General features: G+C 39.7%; 1 protein-coding gene across 1 annotated transcript in view; it reads right to left on the reverse strand.

The window, feature by feature from the left end:
• The window catches only part of AGAP2 (ArfGAP with GTPase domain, ankyrin repeat and PH domain 2), a 159,097-nt gene extending 135,717 nt beyond the window's left edge, over positions 1–23,380 (reverse strand). Inside the window, exon 1 of the mRNA XM_018566600.1 lies at positions 22,560–23,380. Coding sequence (XP_018422102.1) covers positions 22,560–22,656 — 97 coding nt within the window. The 5' untranslated portion in view covers positions 22,657–23,380. The remainder of the gene's footprint in view (positions 1–22,559) is intronic.
• Between the last annotated feature and the right edge of the window lie 1,141 nt (positions 23,381–24,521).

Consider the following 24,521-nt stretch of genomic DNA (forward strand, 5'->3'; position numbering starts at 1 on the left):
CTATCTGCTAGCTTTTCTTGTAGTATTCTGACAGCTGCTGCTGTCAGAATAAAAAAAAATACTTCAGGTCAACCTCTGCAGATTGACAACAGCAGTGGGCGGGTGCAATAGCTAGTCTGCTATTGGCTATTGCAAATTCAAACAGCCAAAAAAAAGCCTAGCTATTCATTTCTATGCTGTTTTTTTTTTACTCTGACGGCAGTAGGTGGCTCTGATATCAGAATTAAAAATTTAAAAAAACAGCAGGGAAAGGTTTACTCTGCTAGATAGAGCAGAGTAAACCTTTCCAGGAGAAAATGTTTCTCTCCCAGGTGGCTGGGAGCCGCTATCTAATAGCGGGAGACTTCCGGAACGTCTGGGAGAGTTGGGATGTCTGCCTCTCTTCCATCCAGACCTGATGGTCCACCTGTGGTTGTCCTGACATGCTCCTAATGCTTCCCTTCTTTTTTTATTTCAGGTCCCTGTGCAGGTGGCAATTTGCCCAGGGAATACCACCAGCCATTTCTAATTCTAATTCCAACTAAACTAAGCACATAGCACAGCCACAACCCACATTTTCTAAACATTGATTTCTGCTAAAATTGGTTTTTAACATTCCCATGGCTCTAACAGTCAAACACATGTAGAAGAAGATTAATAACAGGAACTGTGTATAGCATCATCTGAATAACTGCTAGGGTAAGAAGGAATGAATGTACTATATTAAAATGTACTGGATATAATATATTATATTATAATGTATTGACAAAAAATAGTACAGTAAAAAATATAATTATATCAATAGTGCATCTACTCTAAATATAATACCTATATTGTTCCAGGAGTGATTAAATGATCAGCTTTAAACATGATGCCCAAATAAACCACTTCAATACAAACAATTCTGCACTGTCACCATGGAAAAGGTCAAAGCAGCATAACCAGTGGTGCTGATTGACAGGACACATCCACTCTTGACGTTAATGCTCTATTTTCCTCACTTCCAAATAATCAATTATTTGCCACATGGCTGAGCAGCCATATTGTCTCATATTATGCCTTTGTTATTGATTCAAGGGACCAGAACTCTATGCTGGACTTTAATGGTGCCACAACAACAAAGAGATTTAATTTGTTTTATTATCCATTATTAAAATATTTCCTTAAAAACACTAATAATGTACATACAGTGTGTAAGCATTAACAGTTATATAGTGATCACCGAGGGATAGTCTCAAAATGGTACAGGGCCAGCTACAGCTGAACTGAACAACAAATTTATTCTCATATACAGTATTGTACATACAATCACCACTATTATATATTTATGTTACAATAGATACTGGTAGTTCCAGTGGGATGAGGACGGCTCTTTCGTATTTCATAGGGCACCCTTTATCCTGCTTCATCAGGAGATCCTAAAAAAATTATTTTAAAATATTACCTTAAAATGTACATACATTATAGTCTGGTCAACAGGTACACCAAATTACACTGTGGACCCTCATTTTCATGGATGTTGGAGGAGCAAGAAGAGCCAAGAGACCCCCACCAGCATATAGCAGACCTCAAAAGTGAATGTCCCCTTATTTGTTCCTTATTTATACTCATCCAAAAGTTCAAATCAATCATCTGAGAATTGATCTCACAAATACAGTAAGTGGTTGACAAATTTCCCACTCCTAATCTAGAAGGCGATTTGCTATGATGAGGGGTTGATGAGTCCCCATTATAATCATATAAAGTAGGTGACAGGTTCTCTTTTACGAGACAACAGGGGTCTATTAGACACCTCTGCACTCTGTTGAGGCTGATCTGAGCGCTTCCAGGTTCATACTATCCAGGGGAGCTCCGAGAATGGACAATCTCCATCATGGTAGAGAGTGGGGTCAGCTGGGAAAGTGGCACATTCCTGGCAAAGTAAAAGTGATGGGGCAGCTGTAAATAATTTCTCCTGGAGAACTATCACCCTGTTAAGAAAAGGTTAACAAATTCCTAGCTGCTGTTTGTTTACATGCCAACACAATAGTAATGTCAGCAGCTGCAGCATAAGGGTTAAAGACAGATATGAAAGACACTCATTAATTTTGTTCCAGTAATCATTAATACAATATTAAATGTATTGTTTTTTCGAATGCTAGCACCTGAATTTGACTTAGTATCAACTTCTTGCAGTCCTCCGAGCAGATAAGCTCATCACAGAGTTGCTTCTGGAAGACAGTTCTGAATTGAAAGTGAGTATTGCAGCAAAAGGTTTTTGTTTTTTTTTCTTTTCTATTCTTATTTTTATTTGCCTTTAAGCACGCTCTCTTTCTTTCCAGTAGCTGCACTGGAGGTATATAAAAACTGTAAAACGTGTACACATTTTGCTTTGCAGATCACCGTGGCAAATTGCCAGTTATGAACAATGCAGCAGTAGTAAAAATTTAAATTCATCAGATTAAGACATCAGAAATGCACAATATGCAAAATGAATATAAATAATTGACACTGATTGTTTTTTAAACTGAACGAATCTATACGAACGCTGTAAGTTTATCATGATCTGTGTAATATATTTAGGATAATTCTGTTTCATACAGTATTCTTGCTATTTTTTAAATACAATCCATAAATATTTCCGGAGATAATGACTTTTCCTACAATAGCGCCAGGTTTTTCTTTCTGTTGTGATGAGATGCTGATATGTGTTATTGTGACCAATGTTTTTTGCCCGGTCTGAGGAAATTACTGCTGATGGCTGCAAGCTGTGACCAGCCATCAACATCCTCTCCCTTCATATACAATGTGTGGTGTTTTCTCATCTTAGGCTTTACATTTGGATGATGAATTAAGGAAGAACCAAGGACAACTGCAGCATTCAGGCCGAACCTGTCAGCATGTGACAATAGCTGTCTGTGACCTCACTTGTGATTCAATCATGGAGTTTCTTGCTCAAAATTGAAATGAACATATCTGATCACGGACCCAAGCTGGCGAATTGAGTCACTCACTGTCCATATTAAAATGTGCCTTAACTATTGCCTCTAGAAGTATATTAAGGGTCTGACTCACTAAAATCAGAGAATCACTGCAAATGTGGAGTTGTTACCAATGGCAACCAATTATTTGTCTTCCTTTTATAATTCTTACTCGTTGCTATAGGCAACAAGTCCACATTGGTGCTAATTTTCGTTTCTCCACTTGATAAATCAGCCCCAAGTCATCATTTCTGAGACTAATAAGAGTGCTTGGACCGCAGCAGTTCATGAATTCAATAATGTAACATGTTTCTGCCAAGTCTGTCCAAAGTAGTATTAAAATTTAAAACAAAATGATAAAACTTTACCCTGGGCATCCATTCTAAATAATTACATGCAGTGTCTGAATTTACAGCAATCAGAAGACCTCCCAGAATTTGCAGCTTTTTACTGCTGTGTCTAATATTTAAAGTTAAGTAAACCTCAAAAAGAATAAATCTTTAAGCCCAACTAAACATTCAGTTTAAATAAGATTTATACAGTATATATATTCAGATTGCATCAAGACAGAAGGTATACAAAGTCTTATAGATTAGTAGTAGCCACAGTTACCAGAATGGAAAAGTCTATGCCCTGCCAGCAAGGAGAGGTCTCTCTGTAGAGGTCTAACACACCCCATGCGTATTCATAGAGTCTCCAATCAGCAGGGAGCATGTGGGTTACTGATTGCAGTGGTATAGGTCTGACTAAGCAAGGGGTGTCAAACGTCTGCAGAGAGACCACTGCTTCCCCACAGAGAGTTAGGGTCTCACTCTACAGCATGCTGACAGGACACAGGCTTTTCTACTCATGCCATGGCTACTTTCTAAAGAAAACAAACCGTAAGACATTGTAGACCTTTTGTTTTGATGTACCTACCTGCTCCTACGACTACGCCTGCATGCCTAATACCAACCGTTTCCTGCTCTCACCACCATACCTGCATGTCTAGCTTCCTCCCTCTCCCGTTTTCACCACCACACCAGATTGCATCCAGGGACAATCACCTATTCCGATCTGCAGGATATCGTTCCATGTATGATTACATGCAGACAGCTACGTACAGATGTAGGCGCTGTCAGTTGGTCATTCAGTTGAACAGGTATTCTGTTCTCATCTGTATGGATGCACCCGAGATTCCTGCTGCAAGAATGTATGACATGACAACATGATGAGTTATCATGTCCCCATTTCACCTTCTCAGTGGGTAATCAATCTGTGAGTACATTATATATCATTGATAAAGAAGTTCCATTGATAAAGAAGTCAGAAGAGATTTAGCAACATTATTTTTTTAAATCAATGGCCTGTAATCTATGCATTGAACCCAATGATTACTCATTGACAAGGTAAAAAGAGGACATGATGACATTGTGTTGCCATTTCACACACAGAAGAATGAATGGGTTTTGCTCATAAACAAAACCCATTCAATGAGAAAAGAGCTAAAATAAAAAATAAAAATTCTATGTCCATTTTCTTTTTTTGTCTGTTTTGTCGTTTTAGGTTTTTAGACAACAGGAAAAATAAAAAAACCCCATGTTTTGGGTTATTTATTTTTATATTAGCGTACTTTTTATGTTACTACTTTATGCTAAGAGTAAAATAAGATGTCTATTTACATTTTTGAGGTGCAATTTTCATGCCTTTTTCTACTTGTTGTCTTAGGCCTCATTCAAACGGGTTATTAGCTGTGGCTGAGGATTTCTGCGGCAAGAACCTGCAGATTCCGTGGCAGGAATCCCAGGTGGGTCCATACAGATACAGCCATTGTGCTCATTCAAGTGAATTGCAGACTGACAGAGGCCAGGTCTGTCTATGGCTGTCTGCATGTAATCTATTACCTGTGATTCGGGATAGATGCGGGAATCCTCAGCTACAGCTAATAGCCCTGTGTGCATGAGGCCCAAACAACTCCCTAAAAAAACACATGAAAAACATAAACTAAAGCCACTCTGGAGAAATTGAGAGTCCTTAAAAGTCTTAAAAGCAACATGAATCCACTGTAATTTCGCCTTCCGCATTGACTCCAATGTATTTCACCAAAATGGTTAAATTCTGCCAAAAATCTGCAAATTTCACAGAAATTTCCGTAAACTAAAATAGGCCAATTTTGCTCATTCCTATTTAACAACCTTCCTCTAAATTGGGTCAAATTTCACATTAGTTTTGATGGGTCATTAATTTGCCCAATAAGTAGATGTAACATTCCAAAGTGGTCTTCTACTACCAACAAGGCATAATAAACCCAGCTTCAACCCAGGTATGTTTACCCAGCAGCGTCTGCCAGCATGTCTGCATCTCTGCCTTTGTCCATCAATATTTGTCTGTTATTATAAGTTTCCATCCATTAATATATATCAGTCTGCGCCTTTCAGTGACTGCTTAAGTGTCAGATATGTGTCTCATTGAGGGTGTTAGGATTCATCTTGGTAAAGGTATTGTGCTTTTATACATTTACTGAGCGTGGTGAATCCTAATATCCTTATAATTATAGCAGGGGCATCATTATCCTACATATTATACGGTTGAGTGGCCATTCCTGAGGTAACAAATAACCCATTTATTTATGTAACTGGGAAATGCAACGATAAAGAACAATAAATTAGTTATCTAGAGGAATTCCTTTTGTACATTTGAACAAAGGATGCATTATATTGTTACAATGGTGTCATTAGCTGGGATAGTAACAGACAAAAATTGTGAAAACAAATTAATGTGGGATGACTGGGTCAGAATTGAAGGTCACTGTTAATAACAACGGAAATATGTTGGAAGTGCATCATAAAGTCAAATTAATGCATGACATTAAAGCAGACCTATAATCTGCAAAAAAACTCCACTTTCATTAAAAAAATAATATAGCATATACAATTGCTACCCAAGCCATTTTGTAATCTAATGTTATTAAAAACTACCTTTCCATTTCAAGCTGAAGCTGCTGTAATTTTCTAAAACTGTTCAAAAAATTCAAATCAATATGGCAACCTGGAGTTGTTCTGTACAACGGTGATGCACAGAATGCCCCCAGAAATATAATTTCCTGCTCGTGTAATGGGTTCACAGATTTTTCTAGAAGTCTGCACTAACATAAAAAGTAAAATTGCAGGCATCCCATGCAACAGAGATTTCATTTTTGGTGAGATACTTTCTAAGGGTTAACTACTTCTAAAAGTATACAGACACTGTAGCTTTCCTCATTAGACTACTGAAAGTGCACCAGGTTGTTATAATGAACTTAGACCCTTCCATTCAGGAATCATTTTTTTCTTCAGAACCAAAAGAGGTAGAAATCTGCTGCAAATTTTAAAAAAATCTTTCGAATGTACCTTAATCACCCAGAGGGGATTGTTTTTTCAACAAAAGTGGAGTTACTTACAGTACTTAGTCACCTTTTCTCAACCTTTTTTATCCCGGAGGAGACCTTTTTTTGATCTAAGGTAACCCCTGCGAAAAAAAAGATTATATCTACAGCTCATGGTATATTAACAGCAAATATAATTTTTTTTAAATGTGCACCCAGCAGGGAAGGACTGGGCTGGGGGGCATTTGCTTCCCAAGCCATTACAAATATTGTGTGGCACTGAGTGGAGATACTCCACCATTCAGACCTTATTCAGAGAGGGATCTGTAGACAGTGACAGCTGCTTAGCTACCTGATCCCTCTTCTGACCTGGGATCACAACACCTGGCGGAGGGAGCTCTTACATTATTTACTTTTTTTGTGGCACTGACCAAATGCAGAGACCTGCAAAGGAAGGCCATGCTTGGAGGCTGCAGAAGTGTGATATGCAATATGTTTCTCTGTCAAAGAAAACTAAATCATAAGGATTATTTGTGATGATGGCATGGTGTTTTATTTAGGTGGGCCCAAACCAATTTCTTAGAGCAGCAGTCACCTTGTTCAGCTTGTACTATTTCATTTACAAATCATTCCTTACAATCCAAAGTTTTTAGCATAGACTCTATATTTGAAAAGGTGTGTTACAATAAGCCAGGTTCTTTAAAGTGACATTAAACCCTCAGATTTTTTAACATAAAACAATACTGTAATGTGTGGCTTACTGTAATCCATGGTTGTTTCCCTTCTCTTTGCTGCTCTTCCTTTTAAATCTGTATCTGTTCTCATGCTCTTCAGAACTTCTGTTTTGCAGCAGACTGCCTTGTCTCAGGAATGGATACACGGGGGGGTTGATTTATTAACCTTATAAACACACCACAAACAAGTATACACCTCTGTAGTGTGTTCCCTCCTAGCATGATCTATTGGTGGAATCTAAACACCTTTGTAGTGTGTACACACCCAGCAGGTGTGTTGTGCAAAGCCCTGCATGAATTGCAAGGTGATGTTGTGTAAATTAGCTCTACATTGTGTTGCTTGCGTTGATGAATGCAGGAATGTAAATGCATGAGCTAACCATTTTTGTCTAAACTGTGAAGCAGCATTATATATGCATCATGTGCATGATGTTTCCATATATGGCATTAGTGGAAATATGCTTTTAGAGACTTTTTGGTTGATAAATACGTTTTGCTGTGTAAAAATCACACGCACCTAGTAAATCACCCCCACAGTGTCTGTGTATTAGTTTCTATAGGCTTGTAACCTGAGCCAGCACTACAGGAAGAGGCCCTGAGCTGAAAAGGGAATTCTCCCCAAGCATGAGAAGAAATGAGGATTTAAAAAGGAAGAGCAGCAAAGAGAAGGGAAACAACCATGGATTACAGTAAGGCACACATTACAGTATTGGTTTATGTTAAAAAATCTGAGGGTTTAATGTCACTTTAAGACAACACTCACCTTTCACCATGGCCACCAATAACTTTGATACTGTAGCACACTTTGGGGCTGATTTATAAATCTTCTGCCTAGCATATAGGAAACTCCTATGCTCCTCAGGGCCAACTAGTGGTGGTAGTATCATGTATATGGCATTCGCCAAACTATATGATGGGCGGATGATTTTCACCTTATCCCCTAGGGAAATAATTGCTTCTGTGAAAAGGCCAGTTGGTTGTCTTTGCCTGCATTCCCAAATGTACACAGTACCTCCGCCGGTACCGACAGTATTTGACACCCTTGTCAGATAATTAACTCTCCTGCTCTTTATGACAAAAATATATTTTTTAATCATGAAATTAAAATTAAAAAATAATAATGGTCAGAAAAAAATTGCAGACAGGCCACCTTACATTGGTGGTGTAGTACCCTCTTAAAACTATGGTCAGTAGAAAGATAAATGTCTCTTACAGTGGAGGTCACAGTAGGGTCCTCTTACATCTATGGTGTCACGGTCTAGGGACCAGGGCACATGAGCTCCTGTGTTTGCGGAGTTGGTAGGAGTCACAAAGAGGCGGGATATCGGGGATGTAGGTCACAGGGAGAGAGGAAGGAATGATCTGTGCGTTCTGAGGACGCACTAGAGGCGCAGAATCTAAGAAGGGCCAGGTATTCGACAGAGCCTCTAGTGGTGAGGATGATTGGCTGCTGGACACCTTCCAGGTTGCGGCCCTCTAGCGCACCCACACAGACGCAAGGGACTAGTTCATGCATAGGGGAACTGGATACAAACAGGTAGGGAAGAAACTTGTAACCAAGAGGAGGAAGACAGGAAGAGGGAGAGAGAGAGAAAGTCTCAAGCAAAAGTGCAAACGCACAGCAGAACAGCAGAGTATACTGAAGAGAATAGATAAGCAAGGACACTAGGGAAGGGTAAGCGGCTTAGAGGCACACCTAGGAGCAGGAAGGTGCAACGTACAAAAGTAAACGAGATGTGCGTTGCACATGCATACAAAGAAGCAGGATAACAGAGAGAAAAGTACACAAAGAAGCACAAAAGGGATGTATGCACACAGGGGGTGTGCAGACAAGGATGAATCCAACACAGCCACCAGGTTAGAGAGGAGCACAGAAATAAAGGGGTGACAGCAAAGCAAAGGAAGATACACTGGAAGGTAAGTGACGGAGTAGAAGTACAACAAGCAGTAAATAGGAGGCAGCAAACAGACAAAGACTGTAGAGGGAAAACACAGTAGAAGTAAGGCAAAGAAGGCAGTATGGAGAGGCGCACAGGTGAAGGCAATTAAGGAGCAAAAGCAGGGGATAACGCCAAAAAGGGATACTAGCTGGTACAGGGAAGCCAAAAGGCGCAGGGATTAAATAGCAAGCGCAATAGCAAGCGCAGGGAATAAGATCCCAGGGTTAGTCAGAGACAGAAGGGGTACGGAACAAGGCATAAGACTTGTTGCTCGCACCAAGAGCAACAAGTGAGGAACTCCTAAATAGGGGAGAAGGAGAGCAGATTGGCTGCAGCCTTGTGAGACACCATAGGCTGACAGCCCAGAAACAGGGAGCATATCGAAAATCCGGCACGGATTTCCGGATATTGTGACATATGGTCAGTTGGAAGATGAATGCAACTAGACATACATACAAAAATCAAAAGATGGCATTAAAAAAAACAACCAAATGTCAGGGAAAATATATACACAGCAACCAATAAAATGCCATGGAGTATATGGTTAAGTTATATCTAAAGCCAAACCTTTTTTAGCTTTAGATGTAATAGAAAAACTGAGCCAGCATTTTGACCCAGGAAGTAGATGCTGACCTTAAATAACGCTTATATATAGATGGTGAAAACTGACTCTTTACAGTCAACAATGGTTCAGTTATCGAATTCTAATAACTTTTAAGGCCATTTTTGGGAAATCACCAATCACAATGATCCTGACTTTGGTTTCCTACAACAGACCCATTCTAATCACATACAGAGCAATCTGGTCACACAACTACTACTGGATTTTTCATAAGTATAAATTATCATTCCTGCCAAAGAAGCAAAACCCTGTGTTTTGGTCCAGTTGAAGAGTTAATTTTGCTATGTATTGCTGTATGTTACAAAACCAGGTCAAAGGAAACCAGAGTTTCTGAGAGCACAAGGGTGCCCTATGTGAATTAATTATTTATCTAGTTTAAACCAATCTGATATGGTATCCTTTCTTTATTTCATATCCTTGTTAATTTGATCCTGGCATGAAAACTGTGAGCTGGAAATAAGCGTCGGAAGTTAATGATGACCTTGGAAATGTTACATTGCCTTGGGTGCTGCCAGAAGTTAGAGTATGTCATTCTTATGCATTTTTCTACTGGTATATTTTCCAAGCACTCAGCTCAATTGCTTCAGTGACAGCATAGGATTAAATAAATATTGTAAATGTTTCTAAGGAAGTCTTTAAACCAATCAATTAAAAAATCATATGACCTTGCAAAAATGTATTAAAAGGTCATTCTGCAGAAAACTGTTATTTTAGTTTTTGGTAGATGCTGGAGAGTTAACGTGTATATATAGTCAAAAGTCAAAGGTTAGAACTCCTGTCAGATTTTTATTGCTGTCAGGAGACAGAATGGCAGCAGGAGGCAGATGAAAACAGATGATTGAGACTCAATCCAGTCCAATTCTTCTCCTATAAATAAAAAACATTAAATTTGGGTAGGCAGGACTGTGATTTTAAACTCTTTTAGATATTTGTATGTTGCCATGTTGAGCTATACCTAACTTTTTAGCATGTCAGCTAAATATATCTATCCATGGAACCCAATTCAAGTTCTTGAAAAAAAAAAGTGAAAATACTAACCATTTCCTTGGCACTGTCCATGCAGACATTTTTCATCCTCCAGTGCTGCCCTCTTACGAACTGAATGACACCCAACTCACTTACTGTGAGCATACACAAGGTGATTACCATACTCTGCAGCATTTAGGACTGCATGCCACAGAGAAAAATCCAGAAGAAGAGAAAAATGAACTTGCCCATCATGTGACTGGCCAGATGATGCCTGGAATTTATGTATGAATTAAAAAAAATAGAAAACAAAATAGTGGTGGGGCTCAAAAAAAGTTGGGCTACATGTGAAACCGTATGCTGGGACATGACTACAAATCTTTGGGGGTAAAAAAAAAAGCCAGAAGGGGAGCCTAGCCACGTGACCTGTCAAATTAAAGTAAATTACACAAATGACTCTTCTCAAATTACAAAGCTTTCTCTGCTGCACTAAGCATAGAGAACTTCATAGGGTAGTGCAGGCTCCATACTGTTGCCTGCATTTTGTGATGATTAAATCAAGGCTAAGGTATCAGTGTGACAGAGAGTGAATATCAATATCAATATAGGAGAGTAATATATGTATATATGACCCTCTTAGTTTAAAAAATACAGTATGTAGATTAAGGCAATACCTTTGGTGATCTCTATTTAAAATTTTTTAGTTTAACCAGTTGACATCCGCGGTGTTAAACCCCATTCCCATCCAGGCCATTTTTCAGTATTCAGCGCTGCGGTACTTTAACTGACATTTATTCCGTCATGCAGCGCTGTACTGAAATGAATTTTATACCCTTTTTTGGGGACAGATAGAGCTTTCTTTTGGTGGTATTTATTCACCACTGGGGGTTTTATTTTTTTACTATATTAAGGAAAAATTACCGAAATTTTTTAAAAAAAAACAGTTTCCCCTATATTAAATGATAAAACATTTATTATTACCCAATTTTTTGGTAAAATATAAAAGATGGGGTCACGTCGGGTAAAAAGACACTAAACATGTCAAGCCTTAAAATTGCGTGCGCGCGCGAAACCTCAAAAAACGATAATACCCAAAATTGGCCCTAGGCGACGCTTTAAAAGCTGTTACCGCTCATCAGTTTAGTGTTATCAGTGATTGATGGCCCTAAAATGATTGCTCTCACTGCGACGTTCGCGGCGATATGTAACATGTGTAGCGCAATTGTAATTTTTGCGCGCTGGGGCACCGGACGCGTATTTACGTTTATAGGCGCGTAAACGTGGGGGTGGGGGAGTTAAACATTTTGGGGGGGTTTTTTCCCCTTTTTTTATATGTGGCTTTTATTTTATTTTATTTTTTTATGTGTTACTTTTCTTTTTTTTTATTTATATTTTTTTTTTGCACTTATTGTTATTGCTATTATATAGGGGGATAACAACCCCCTATATAATAGCAAAGGCACACTGACAGGTCCTCTTTATGGAGATATTAGGGGTCTCTAGGACCCCTAATATCACCTATGGACCCCAAAAGAAGCTGATAAAGCAGAGATCTGCTTTATCAGCTTCTTCTCTCTCCAGATGACTGACAGGTGAATGCGGAAGTGATGTAACACACATCACTTCTGCATTCACAGCCCGGACGGGGATCAGCAAGGAGCTGATCTCCCGTCCTCCTCCTCCTGACGCCCTCGGAGCCGGTCCCGGGATCCAAGATGGGGCAGCGGATCCCGGGAATCAAGGTGAGGGGTCGGGGGGGAAACCGGAAGCGCCGACCGGAGGGGGGGTGCCGCGAACGAGCACATATAGGCGATCGGCGGGCTATGGACCCGCCGATCGCCTATATGTGAAACACCCGGTAACGGGTGTGTGCATTTAGCGGGTCTTTTCTGCCCGTGCGTGCCCGCTAGGGGGCGCGCGCGAGCAGAAAAAAATTGCCGTCTGGAGACGGCAACCCGCAGATGCTGCAGTGCCGTCCGTCCGTTTTTTTACTATGGGCGGACGGCAAGAGGTTAAATAGATTTTTATTCTATTTTTCCCACAAGCTGTGCCTGGTTCCTGTAATGAGTATTTGCAGCACCATAAACAGATATGATAGTACTGCTTCTACAAACAGCACCAAAGAGTTTTTGCATAACATTTCTAATTGCACAAGTGCTTTTCAGTTACAGAGTAGGTTTGCAAAAACAAGCAGTACAGTAACAATGGGCCCAACCACCAAATATTCGGCACATTGAAAACTGATTTATGGAATACACCAAAACTTGAACAGTATGATGGGATTAGGGTGCCAAATGTAAAAAAAAATTCCAAAGTGCGATATGTGTCACAAACATTGCACAATCTATGCCAAACAAATAGTTTTTCAGAAAATGAGTTTGGCAACAAAGATTTGGAGTATTGCACCAAGAGAATGATGGCGCAAGACAGTCATGATCGTGGTTTATGTGCCAAATAAACTATTTGCGCTGCTATATAATAGTTTGTGTTAATTGCAATGTGCCACAATGAGAGTCTTCACATTCCTCTACAACTGCCAATATTAGCTTATCAGGCCCAATGTTTTCATGAGCAATGCATTCGCACAAGTATCCCACCAATGACATGGTAAACGCACATGTGCCAGTAAAATGATGTGAATAGAACTGCTGAAGATCACTGAGTCTCTGCAAGCATCCACCTTAAGAAAAACACCCCAATCTGTCACAAAGTAATCTGATCAGTTCCTAATAATCAACACAGCATACACTTAGAAAGTAATAGTTTTACAATCAAACGCTGAAAAATGTGTATATATTACAATGGTTATTTATTCCATGATTGGCCGGGAAGCCGGCTCCATGAAGTACCGGCATCGGTATTTGGTATCGGCGAGTATCGAAAGATAAATACTTGTACTCGATACTGAAAAGCCGGTATCGGTGCATCCCTAGTATTTATAAATTCCAGGAAAAAGTTAATTAACACAGATTTCAAGAGATGAGTTTTTAAAACCCAGGGACAAGTTTAGAAGATCTGAGAAAGCTGACAACTATGCCTGTTTGACGTATTAACAGAAATGGATAAACCGTGCAAAGAAACAATCGAAAAAACAAAGGTTATATTGAAAAATGTGAGGTAGCAATATGATTTTAAAAAGGACTTGCATGAAATAAATGTTATTGGATGAATATAATTTTTGAAAACCACTCAATTTAGCACAGTAATTGAAACGCGTACAGTATGTTTTGGTTTAAATATTTTTGCTGTGCGCATGATCTAGCTTAGAATTTAGAGAATACCAATTTGCAACCCATTTGTCAAAGAGAAACTAGCCTGTTGGTCACAAGATGTGTGAGGTTATTAATCTAAGCTCCTCCCCTGCCCAGGACTACAACACAAGTCAAAGTCTTGCAATAATAAACAGAAAAGAAAATAGGTTGTCTCCCTGAATAATTACATAGATCAGCTCCCTATTACTATTCAGAATTGAAAGATGATGAATGTGTAGTTATATTTACTGGGTATATCGTATAAATTGGTTAGATTTTAGATATGTATATAATGTAAAGTTCACCTTAGAATGGATTTTTTAATAATTATATGTAACCATAGCAGAAAAATTGTAATTATCCGCAGTGTAAATGTTATGTTACATTTCTCACCCTTTTAATTAAAATCCAACTACTATGTTGAAAAGTGTCAAAAACTGCTACTTACTTGCTATGAGCAGAACATTTGGAGCCTGCAATGCATTCAACAAGCGTTAATTATAAGTGCCTATACAATCTACATTCATGGATGCATGGCATATGAAATGAAGGTTGACTAAAGTCCATCCTATAAAAAAGGAAATTGTTGGACCCATCCTTCTACTTGGAATATCCATACAAACATTGAAATGGTCCAGCCTGATGAGAACTGATAGTGTATAGTGCAAAAGTGTTACCCTCTACTAATGCTAGGTGAGTGTTAACGGCAGAATGCCAATTTCCTCCCAACTTTCTGATATGTAAAAAAAAAAAGGGCACATTATAGCACAAAGAAGACAAAGGACACACTCCTATGTCTGCCAGTTACATCAACCGTAAAGAATTAATATACAAAAAAATGACTGGTTCTTTTTTCAGAATGACTTTTTCTATACTAAATAACAAATTTAGGGGTTGGATGAAAGTTTTAGTGTAGTCAAAAGGTACACTTTATATAGGTCTATATACCAGACCAAAGACAGTGACAACTGTGGAGGAAAGATGAACAGCGAAATGTGATGGTTAAGGGACAGACCCTCCAAGTGAGGGACTGTTTGGAGTGCTGGCAACCCAAATTCAAGATTGTTTACACAGTGGATTCACTTCTTATGTGTACAAGACCTTCAACCATTATCTGCTTTATTGAAGAGTGCATTTAATTTTTGTACAACACACACAAAATGTAGGCCTCTCTGCTAAACCACAGAGTAACTATAGAGGACCCAAGTAAGCAACTAAAAAGCTTAGGACTCCAAAATGTTAGATGAACATGCAGAAAGGTCTAGATGAATTAACCAGATCAAATGGTATTTTATTTGTTGAAAAATCAGTGTCAGTGCAAACTTAGACATAAATTTTACCTTTGCTATAATCGAGTGATGGCCATACGAATAAAGCCCAAAATGATATCAGACGTAGTATTTAATACTTAAAATGCCTCTCTTCACAGCATGCAACCAAACAGGACATAGGCCAAAGGCGCAGAGTGCTTAACTGACTGCTGTGAACTGTGAGACAAGACTAAAGGATCAAAGTACACCTAAAGGTTCCTGTATGACAGTCTAAAAAAGTACCAAATCCAAAGCACAAGCCTCATAAAGTAAACAAAAAACTTCCTTAACCTCTCCTGACTGAGCCAAATCCTCCTTCATTGTGTCTCACATTTTACTCACTCCGAGATCCTGCAGATAACAGTGGGAGAGCTTCGGCAACAGAGGCAGTAATGTCAGTCCAGAAAGCAGTGGTCAAGACTAGATGTGACCAAGTGCAGATTGATAAGCTACAGGCTTGTGAATCATCGGTTACAATGCTGATAGCCCTGCCCCCTGCAACATTTTTATCCCTCTATAGTGCAAGCAGAGTATTACCTCTGCTCTGAATTCAGGAGCAGAGGATTTACAGGATTTGTGGGACTTTGCAGGGGGAAAACTGTAAGTGCTACAGCACATATTTGCTTTTGAATAGGAGGCCATAGTTCTTCTTTAAATAATAGCCTGGTAAAGAATGTATCCTATAGTCTAGAAACACTTGTGAGTGAGCATAAAGTAAGCATAAAGATGTATAGTCATATCCAGGTTCTTCTTTCCAAATAATGATTTCAGAGTACTACAACATAGTACAGCCTTCAATGCATGCATAGAAATGTAGCCCTCCACTACGCATTTTAGCATGCCCTGACAGCCATTGGACATGAATATCCTTGACAGCTGCTGAGCAGCAGGTTCATATCTCTTACCTGAGATGATTATTATTATTAATATGCATTTAGGAGTCAGCGCCCCATGACAACAACAAAGGAAAACCTCAAAAGGCACCTGATGTAATTTTTAAGGAGCATTAGCTAACTGGCTCCTGGTATTTGTCCAGGTCTGATTTAGATATTTAACCATTGTGTACAGACATAAAACACAACTGCACTAGTGCCATCGAAATATGAAGCTGCTATCCTATCAATATGTAATAGAAGTGTTTTATTCACCCCAGATGAAAACACAAAAATATATGCAAACCACACATAGAAAACATGCCATCATAATGGAACCCTGGGCTATAAATCAGTAGGACTAGCCAGTGCTAAGCTCAGATGTTAGCAAAATAAGAGATGGATTTCATCATTTTTTAAGTTTAAGCACATGCATTGGGCCCACACACACCGGTTAAAAAAATAAACATTATTTGGTTGTAATAAAATAGGATCTATAACAAACATGAGCATTAGATTTGTTTAGCCCAATACAATTTACACTGTATTTCAAAATGAAATGTATTGCTATCCCACAGTACACACCATAAACCCATATAGATGGAAATATCCATTCTTTCAGAAGATCAAAGAGATTGAAATGTGTGACCAAGTAGTTCTAAATAAATTACAGATAAGTGTTGAACTACATAAACTCACCACAATCATTACAATCTGACTCAGGGCCGGCCTTAGGCCTTTAGGCGCCCTGTGCGAGAAAGCTTTACAGCGCCCCTCAGTGACCACACCCCTCAGTGGCCACACCCCCAGTAACCACACCCATTTATTACCCATATTTTTGGTAAAATAATAAAAGCGGGGTCACGTTGGGTAAATAGACACCAAACATGTCATGCTTTAAAATTGCGCGCACCCGCGAAATCGCAAAAAATTACCATGCCCAAAATTGACCATAGGTGACGCTTTAAAAGCTTTTACCGCTCATCAGTTTAGTGTTATCAGTGATTGATAGCCCTACAATTATTGCTCTCATGCCGACGTTTGCGGCGATATGTAACATGTCGCGCGTAATGGGCGAAATCGTAATTTTCACACGTATGCGCACCCGGCGCCTGTTTGCATGCGTGTATGTATGGGTAGGGACTTTAAAAAAATGTTTTATTCTTTTTTATTTGTAACTTTACATTTTTTGGGGGGAAACTTTATTGCTATCACACAGGGGGGTTAGAAAACCCCCTTATGTGATCGCAAAATATGTGACAGGTCCTCTTTATGGAGACATAAGGGGTCTCCAAGACCCCTAATGTCACCTAGGACCCCCCTGAAGAAGCTGATGAAGCAAAGATCTGCTGATAGTTTAAGTAGGCCCTTATATTACATAGTGTGGGTATGTCTAAAAGGAGACTGTACAAAGATTATACAATCTGATTGTAACATGTATAGTAAACTTAAGACATTTCTTTTAATTCAGACTGCTGATTAGGAGTCAGCAAGTATCTGTGTCACAATGCCAAGATAATTTTGACATTGTGACACCATTCATTTAGATTGATGGCCTCCAGAATGCTTCTATAGACTTCTTGAGTGTTTGCCAGGAGTTAATTGACATCACCAGCAAATCATGTGTGAAAAACTGAAAACAGTGGCATTTACATCAGGGTAGTAAAAAGCAGTTCATCCTACTTTAATATGCACACCAGTACATGGCCAGATTTTAATTGAAACGACTAGTTATTCAAGATTTTTTTAATAAAGCTTTGCAAATAAGTATAATGATATAATGAACGACAAATTGCAGTGCTGCATAATAAGAATTCATTGCTAATATGTTCAGGAATCCCCTTGAAGCCATTAGACCTGGTCGTTCAAATTCTGGCACTTGAAAGCAATCTCCCCTACATCTTTCGCCTCCCTATTTTCCCTTATTGACCAATAGGAAGGTGCTGGAGGTGGTGATGAGCCAGTTCTCAAGAGCAACTAGAAGAAAATACAAATTTGCATAATGGGGCTTTTAGGGAGCATGTTTGCTCCTGGACATGATTAAATATCAGTTATGTTGTTATTTTAGCACATAGAAGAAATTGATGGATGTACTGTCAGATCGCTGGAAGAGGAATTTTGTCTTGGTGGAATGCAGAATTAATTTTTATTTATTAAAAAAGCCTGGATGTCATTTAGACAACGTAGTCTATTTATGAGAAATTTGGCTCTACATCCTGGCTAGCGGATATTGTGATTTGTCTAGGTTAGTGATTCAGAAATAATTTTTTCCCACTTTTGCCGGGAAAGGAGAGATCCCTGGAATTGCTTATCTGTAATGATTTATACATTATGAAAGTAACTGATCTGCAGAACAGAAAGTCTGACCAGTGACATCCATTAAGGACCATATTGAGCAGCAAATCCTTAATTATGATAATTAGGATCAACATGACCATGCTCTTCATCAGCATTTTAGCATGACTTCTGTAGATCTCATTTATGAATCAGTAGGTGAAGGCATAGACATAGCATGTCTATGGCTCCTTTAAACTATGTCTTCAAACATCCACAGAGACATAAAATGGAAATGTATCTTCAGTGCCACAAATATCAACACAAATATCAAAGCGGTATTAAGGGATTGCTAGTCTTCTGTGAAAGCCTGAAACTTGACTCACCTGTTGCAGTTAGGGGATCTCAAAATAAGAAGGTCTTGCCATGACTCAGATTTATATTCAATATTAACTTTCTGAGTCATTACTTAAAGTGGAACTACAATCTCCTATCCATATGTTGTACATGTGATCAGCTATGACACCAGCCATTTGAGGGCTGAAAAGTTTGGTTGAGAGCTGAAATAAGCACATTGGCCACCTTGATGGTTGGCATGCCTTGAAAGTAACTGTTTAAGCAAATATTTAATTGGTGGGTAAAGTTCTTCTTTAATACCGATCCTTACGAACATAAGCCCCAAGCATGTATTACATTCCTCAGTTTACTTTACTTTCTTCCCCTTTAGGAAATAAAATAATAGATATTCTAACAATGCAAAAGTAACCAGGTTCAAACAGAACACACCCCTCCAAAGAAAATATAGAATAGAACATGCAGTAGTGCAGAATCGGAAGTAATCAAAGTAATCATAATAAGAATTAAAGTTGACCTTTACCCCCTTTCACTAAAAATCACATCAGTATGCAGCTCTGCATGCTGATATAAAATCCTATTATATCCATATGCAGGGCCGGCCTTAGGGGTGTGCGAGCCGTGCGGCCGCACAGGGCGCCATGGCAACAAGGGCGCCGTGCGGCCGTCACAGCTCGTCCTGTGGGCGGCTTCTCTCCCCCTCACCAAGGGTGTGGCCACTGAGGGGCGCTGTAAAGCTTTCTCGCACAGGGCGCCTAAAGGCCTAAGGCCGGCCCTGTCCATATGCTAAACAAACATATTTACTTTTACTTACAATTACTATTTTTCCACTTCCTGGTTGAGTGAGGCACTAGTGATGTAGCCCTGGTCTCACATGCATCCTGGGAAGGCTACATCACCAGTGCCTGCCCGGAAATCTCATCCGTAAACTGCAAAGTCTTGCGTGATCTCAGGGGGAAAGGCATTTTTCCCCCTCAGATGAAGTGCATGGTCACATGTTCCAGCAGGCAGATCCAGAGTTCCAGGAAGTAAAGGGAGATGGATTTATCTGCCCTTAGTAAAAATGGTCACCATGAGAAGAATGGGGAGCAATCGAAAAATAAGGTATGCAAAGAGTAAAAAGCCGGCAATTATCTATAAGTATCGGTTTGTAGATTGTTATTACAAAACATTTCTAAAGGTGCCTTTGTTTTTATTTTTAAGATAAGGGTGAAGTTCCTCTTTAACTACATCTTCATATGTTTCCTAAATCCATTTTTTTTTTTAAATCTTTGGTTAGAAAAGAGAATGGTTAAAATCTTAGGTTTTATCTTTTCAAGTGTTTGCATGAGAAGATCTCCCCTCTATTTCTGTTCCAGTGACAACTTGTAACTTTGGAATTTCCCTAATTTTCAGTCATGGTGAAAATGTTTGCTAGGACAAATAGATAGGATGAACCTCCTCTGCACAGCAATACATACTTGACATGTGTTTCTATTTTTCCGACTATATACTCCCAAAAAATCCACCAGAAGAGTGAACCCCTCATTTCTGCCATGGCAGGTACAGTATGTACAACCAGGAACTCAAACACAGAAATCTCATGAGTCCCTGAGAGATACAAGAGACACTAGGAGGAGAATTTATGAAAACTGGAGCAGGCAGAATCTGGAGTAGTTGCCCACAGTAACCAATCATCTTCTATCTTTCATTTTCAAACCTTAACTGAGCAAACTGAAGAGGGAAGCAACTACTATTGTCTGCTCCAGTTTTCACAAATTCCCCCCTAGGTCATTTAACTCTTCAGTAACTACAAATAACTATCATCAGGTTTACATTTCAGGTTTAGCTGTGGTGATTTTACTCTGGTTATATATGTGTTAAAAACTATTCTCTTGACACTATTACCAAATCTGGGCTTCCTGGACATATGGGGTCATACATGCTGACACCTAATCTCTGTGCATACATGACTTGAAGACTCCAAGCCTTTAGACAAATATTAACCTATTTAACTGACTACATATTTCATATCATGCTTTGTTTTACTCTTGGATGGAGTGGAGAAGCTACATTGCGAGTTCTTTTATTGCTAATTGCGTCCCTGTTAAAGCTCCGAGACAAGCACATTTTGCCTAAATACAAGAGGAATGTGTATTCTTATTTGAATCTTGGTGTGAATTGTCAATTTCTTCCAAATCTGTTCAGTAATCAAGTGTGAAACCTTGCCTGTGTGCAGGAGTCACGTGTAATAAAGACCAGTCACTGCTGCTCTCTATCCTTGTGCAGGGTAACTGGTCTTGTATCCGCCATTTTTTTTTATCTGCCATTTTTTTTACCCTGCTGAGGGGGGATCACTGCTCACTTCCTCTCCCAACTACACATTTTAATGGGACAAGAGTAAGGGTAATCAACACCATGGGGACACCAAGAGAAATTAAATCTAAAATATTCCCCAAACTACCATTTTAAAACAAGGATAAAGTAAGCTTTGGATGTTAAATAGTGGTCATACATTATTTTCATTTGCTGTATTTGAAGCTTGATGAGACTGCAGACACACAGGGATTTGAATTGCAGGATGGGGAGGAAGGGGAATGCTGACATCACACACACTATATAATCAACAAACAAGCAATTTAGCATTCTTAAGGGCCTGTGTCAGGGGGCCTTGGGCTTGGGTCTATGGCATCAGTTTAAAATCAGTTCAAGATGGAGAGCATACAGAATTCAATGACAGGTGCACAGACCTGCATGAAGCAGGTTTTGCATTCCCATAGACCTGTATGGTAATGCTGAAACTGCTTGAATAGAATAAAAGCCCACTGACACAGGTCCTAATGCTGATTTAACACCAGTAGTAATTCGAGGTCGCCAAGCTGTTGAGACTAGATGATAACACAGGTGATATAGCTAGACATTTCACTTCCTTTACACCTCATGCAAAGTCCACATTAAAGGCTAATCAACATAAGATATTTCTATTTCTTAGTGGCAGGATATTCATCTTTTGACTTTTTTTTTTGCAACAAGAGTATAATGTTATGCAGCTAAAATTGTAATGCATTGTAGAGGTATATTCCTGAAAACAGACTATACACCTCTTTTAGCAACACCAGGCATACAGCTAAATTCACAGGTGAGATACATATATGAGAGCTGTTTCAACCACCAAAGGATTTGTATACATGTCCTGTATATTTTTACACAACTCTACTCTACAGCACATCTGTGTCTAGCAGGGGAAGTAGCCTAAACTTTATCTGCTGCAGTTTCACTTTAACATGCAGGTGTCTTCGCCCACCCAGTGACTGGACAGTGAAAGGAGAAGCAGCACTGCTCTACCCTCCACCCAATGCACTGCAGCATGCTTGCTGACTGGCTCCTTGTGCGGCTTCTCCCTCCCCCTCTAAGCTCTGCTGTACAGACAGTACAAGGAAATTGCAATAAGCTGAAAAGGCAAAATCCAGGTGCTTACATTGCTTGCTTTAAAAAACAAATTTAATAATGTATTGACGATTACAGAGTTGCATTATTTTGTGCCTTCTAAATCCGCTTCCGCTTCAACATATATAATCTGGAAACAGGATAACTGGAAAGAAAAATTATGGTTTTATATGTTCTTATTCCCAGTGTATGGTGGAGTTATGCATATTATGTCCCTGGAAGAAAATGGTTAAAATAAAAGATTTGGAAGGTCCCAACAATCAACAGCTTGTATCATAGTGCTCCTAGAGTAAATTTTAAACTTTAAGAAGATTTGGATGCTCAAAACAAAACACAGTTTACACTAATTGCATAGAATGCAGCTCTAAGGGGGAAGGGCTTGAATCAAAAGTAATGTGATGCCAACTAAAACATTTTGTATTTATAATAACCAGTACAAATTGCTAACTGTGTACATGCCATTTAACCAAAAAGAAGGCATTTTAGAGTAAGCTACTAGTAAATGATTATAAGAAAAAAGATACTTACTTTCAAAGTCTCTTTCATCTCCTGGACTTAATCCACTTGGAGAGACAGAGGCAGCCACAGAGGACTTGGTGAAGATACCACTAATGAATTTCAGCATCTTCCTGTCCCTAGCTGCTGAAACCTTGGCCTTGTCTCCAGTAGGAGATGCTCCCTCGCGTACCTTCTTGAACTCTTCAGGTAGTAGGTCTAGGTCACTGTTGTCCACTGTCCTGCTTTTTCCCTTTCTAAAAGCTTTGGGGTCACAGGAGGATGGTGACAACAGGTTTTTTCCACCCCCAGAAAGTTTTGGAGTCTCTGCTCTTGGGCTGCTTTTTGTGGAGGACTTTGAACGACTTTTACCCCCTTCATTTTCAGGCCAGGACAGTCGGTTGGAGCCACTTTTTTGGTTTAGATTTTTCTCACGGGGCTCAGATTTTTCGACTTGACTCTTAGATGCCTTGGTAAGTTTGAGAATTCTACTACCTTTTTCTTTACATGGTGTTAATAGAACAGGAGTTATCTTCACTTGCTCAGGAGGCCCAGACAATCCTGTTACTCCTATTATAGGAGTACCTGGAGCTTTGGCCTTGCTGTCCACATGGGAGCTGCTCTTCAGAGATTCTCCAGATCTGTCAGGACTGATTGAAAGGGACACAGTCACTGGTGCTTCACAATATGGGGTTCCAGGTTGGCAGGGTACAGGCAGCAGTGGACTGGATGGAGAGCTGAAGGAATATCTGGGCCCAGAGAAAAAAGTAGGGCTTGAATGTTGCCGAGGGCTTCCACAAATACGGCCAGGAGAATTCTGAAGAAAGTAGTCAGAGGTGACACTGGTACTGATCCACATAGCATCCTGCCTATGAAACAGTCTTTCATGCCGCTTACTCTTTCCAGGATCGTCACCGTCAGGGTTGAGCTCTTCCTCCTCACCTTGCAAAGAGGTGGATACATCTCCACAGGGTGAAAGAGATACAACAAGCGTAGTTTCTGGAGTCTTTTGTATGAATGATATTATCTTACTGGGGCTTGAGCTTTTGTTTTCTATCAAGGTAACAGGCCTATCACTAGTTGCTTTGGCACCAGGTGATTTAGACCCAATATTTTGTGCTCTTGCTCCTGGGTATGTTCCTGTGCCTGTTACTGGAGCTTTTGTAGCAGATGAAGGTTTATTTCGAGGAACTGCTGTTGGTACAGTGTCATTTGATGAAGTTGCAGGTTTAGTAGTTATACCTGTTGCTTTAACTGGTGTGACAGTTGTTGCTCCAGTAGGTAGAGTTTTGGATGCAGTAACAGGTGGTTTTGCTCCAGGGTATGTGCCAGTATCTCCACCTTTAGTTTTTTCACAAGCTGCTTTGCTTCCTGTAGACTCTTCACTACCTGCACCTGGAGTTGCTCCCTTAGTTCCCCTTGCAGCACTTCTGGCAGCAATTATTTTGGCCTCACTAGGCTTTGCAGCAATAACAGGAGCTCCTGCGGATCGAGATGCAGAAAACAACGCTGATGCAGTGCGTGCAGCACTTATTGGAGGAGCTGTAACACGGGGTATGCTGGATGACACTATACATGGTTTGTCAAGATTTTCAGAAAGTTTGGTAGGCTTTTCTGTAGTAACTGGTGAAGTACTTGTGTGTGGTGGGGAGTCAGATGATACAGCTGGTACCTTTATTGCCTTTAAACTGCGACGGGTAATTCTAGATTCAGTAACTGGTTTCTCAGGGCTGACACCCTCAGTGATTTTGGCTCCAGGCACTGGTGTTAAAGGACTGCATATTAAATCCCTGGACACATCAGTATCTAGTGCTGGTCGTCTGATAAGAGATCCTCGAACTACCCGCACTTCACCAAAGCGAAATTCCCTTTGACTAAATGGCACTGGAGCACTTACTGTTCTGGTGTCTTTCATTGCTGGTGCTGAAGCTCCTGAAGATTTGGTGTTTTGCACAGATGGGTCTCCACTGTTGGCCGCACCTGTGCGTTTTTCTC

Source organism: Nanorana parkeri, unplaced genomic scaffold, assembly GCF_000935625.1.
Source record: "Nanorana parkeri isolate BGI_ZX_2015 unplaced genomic scaffold, ASM93562v1 scaffold961, whole genome shotgun sequence".
NCBI lineage: Eukaryota > Metazoa > Chordata > Amphibia > Anura > Dicroglossidae > Nanorana > Nanorana parkeri.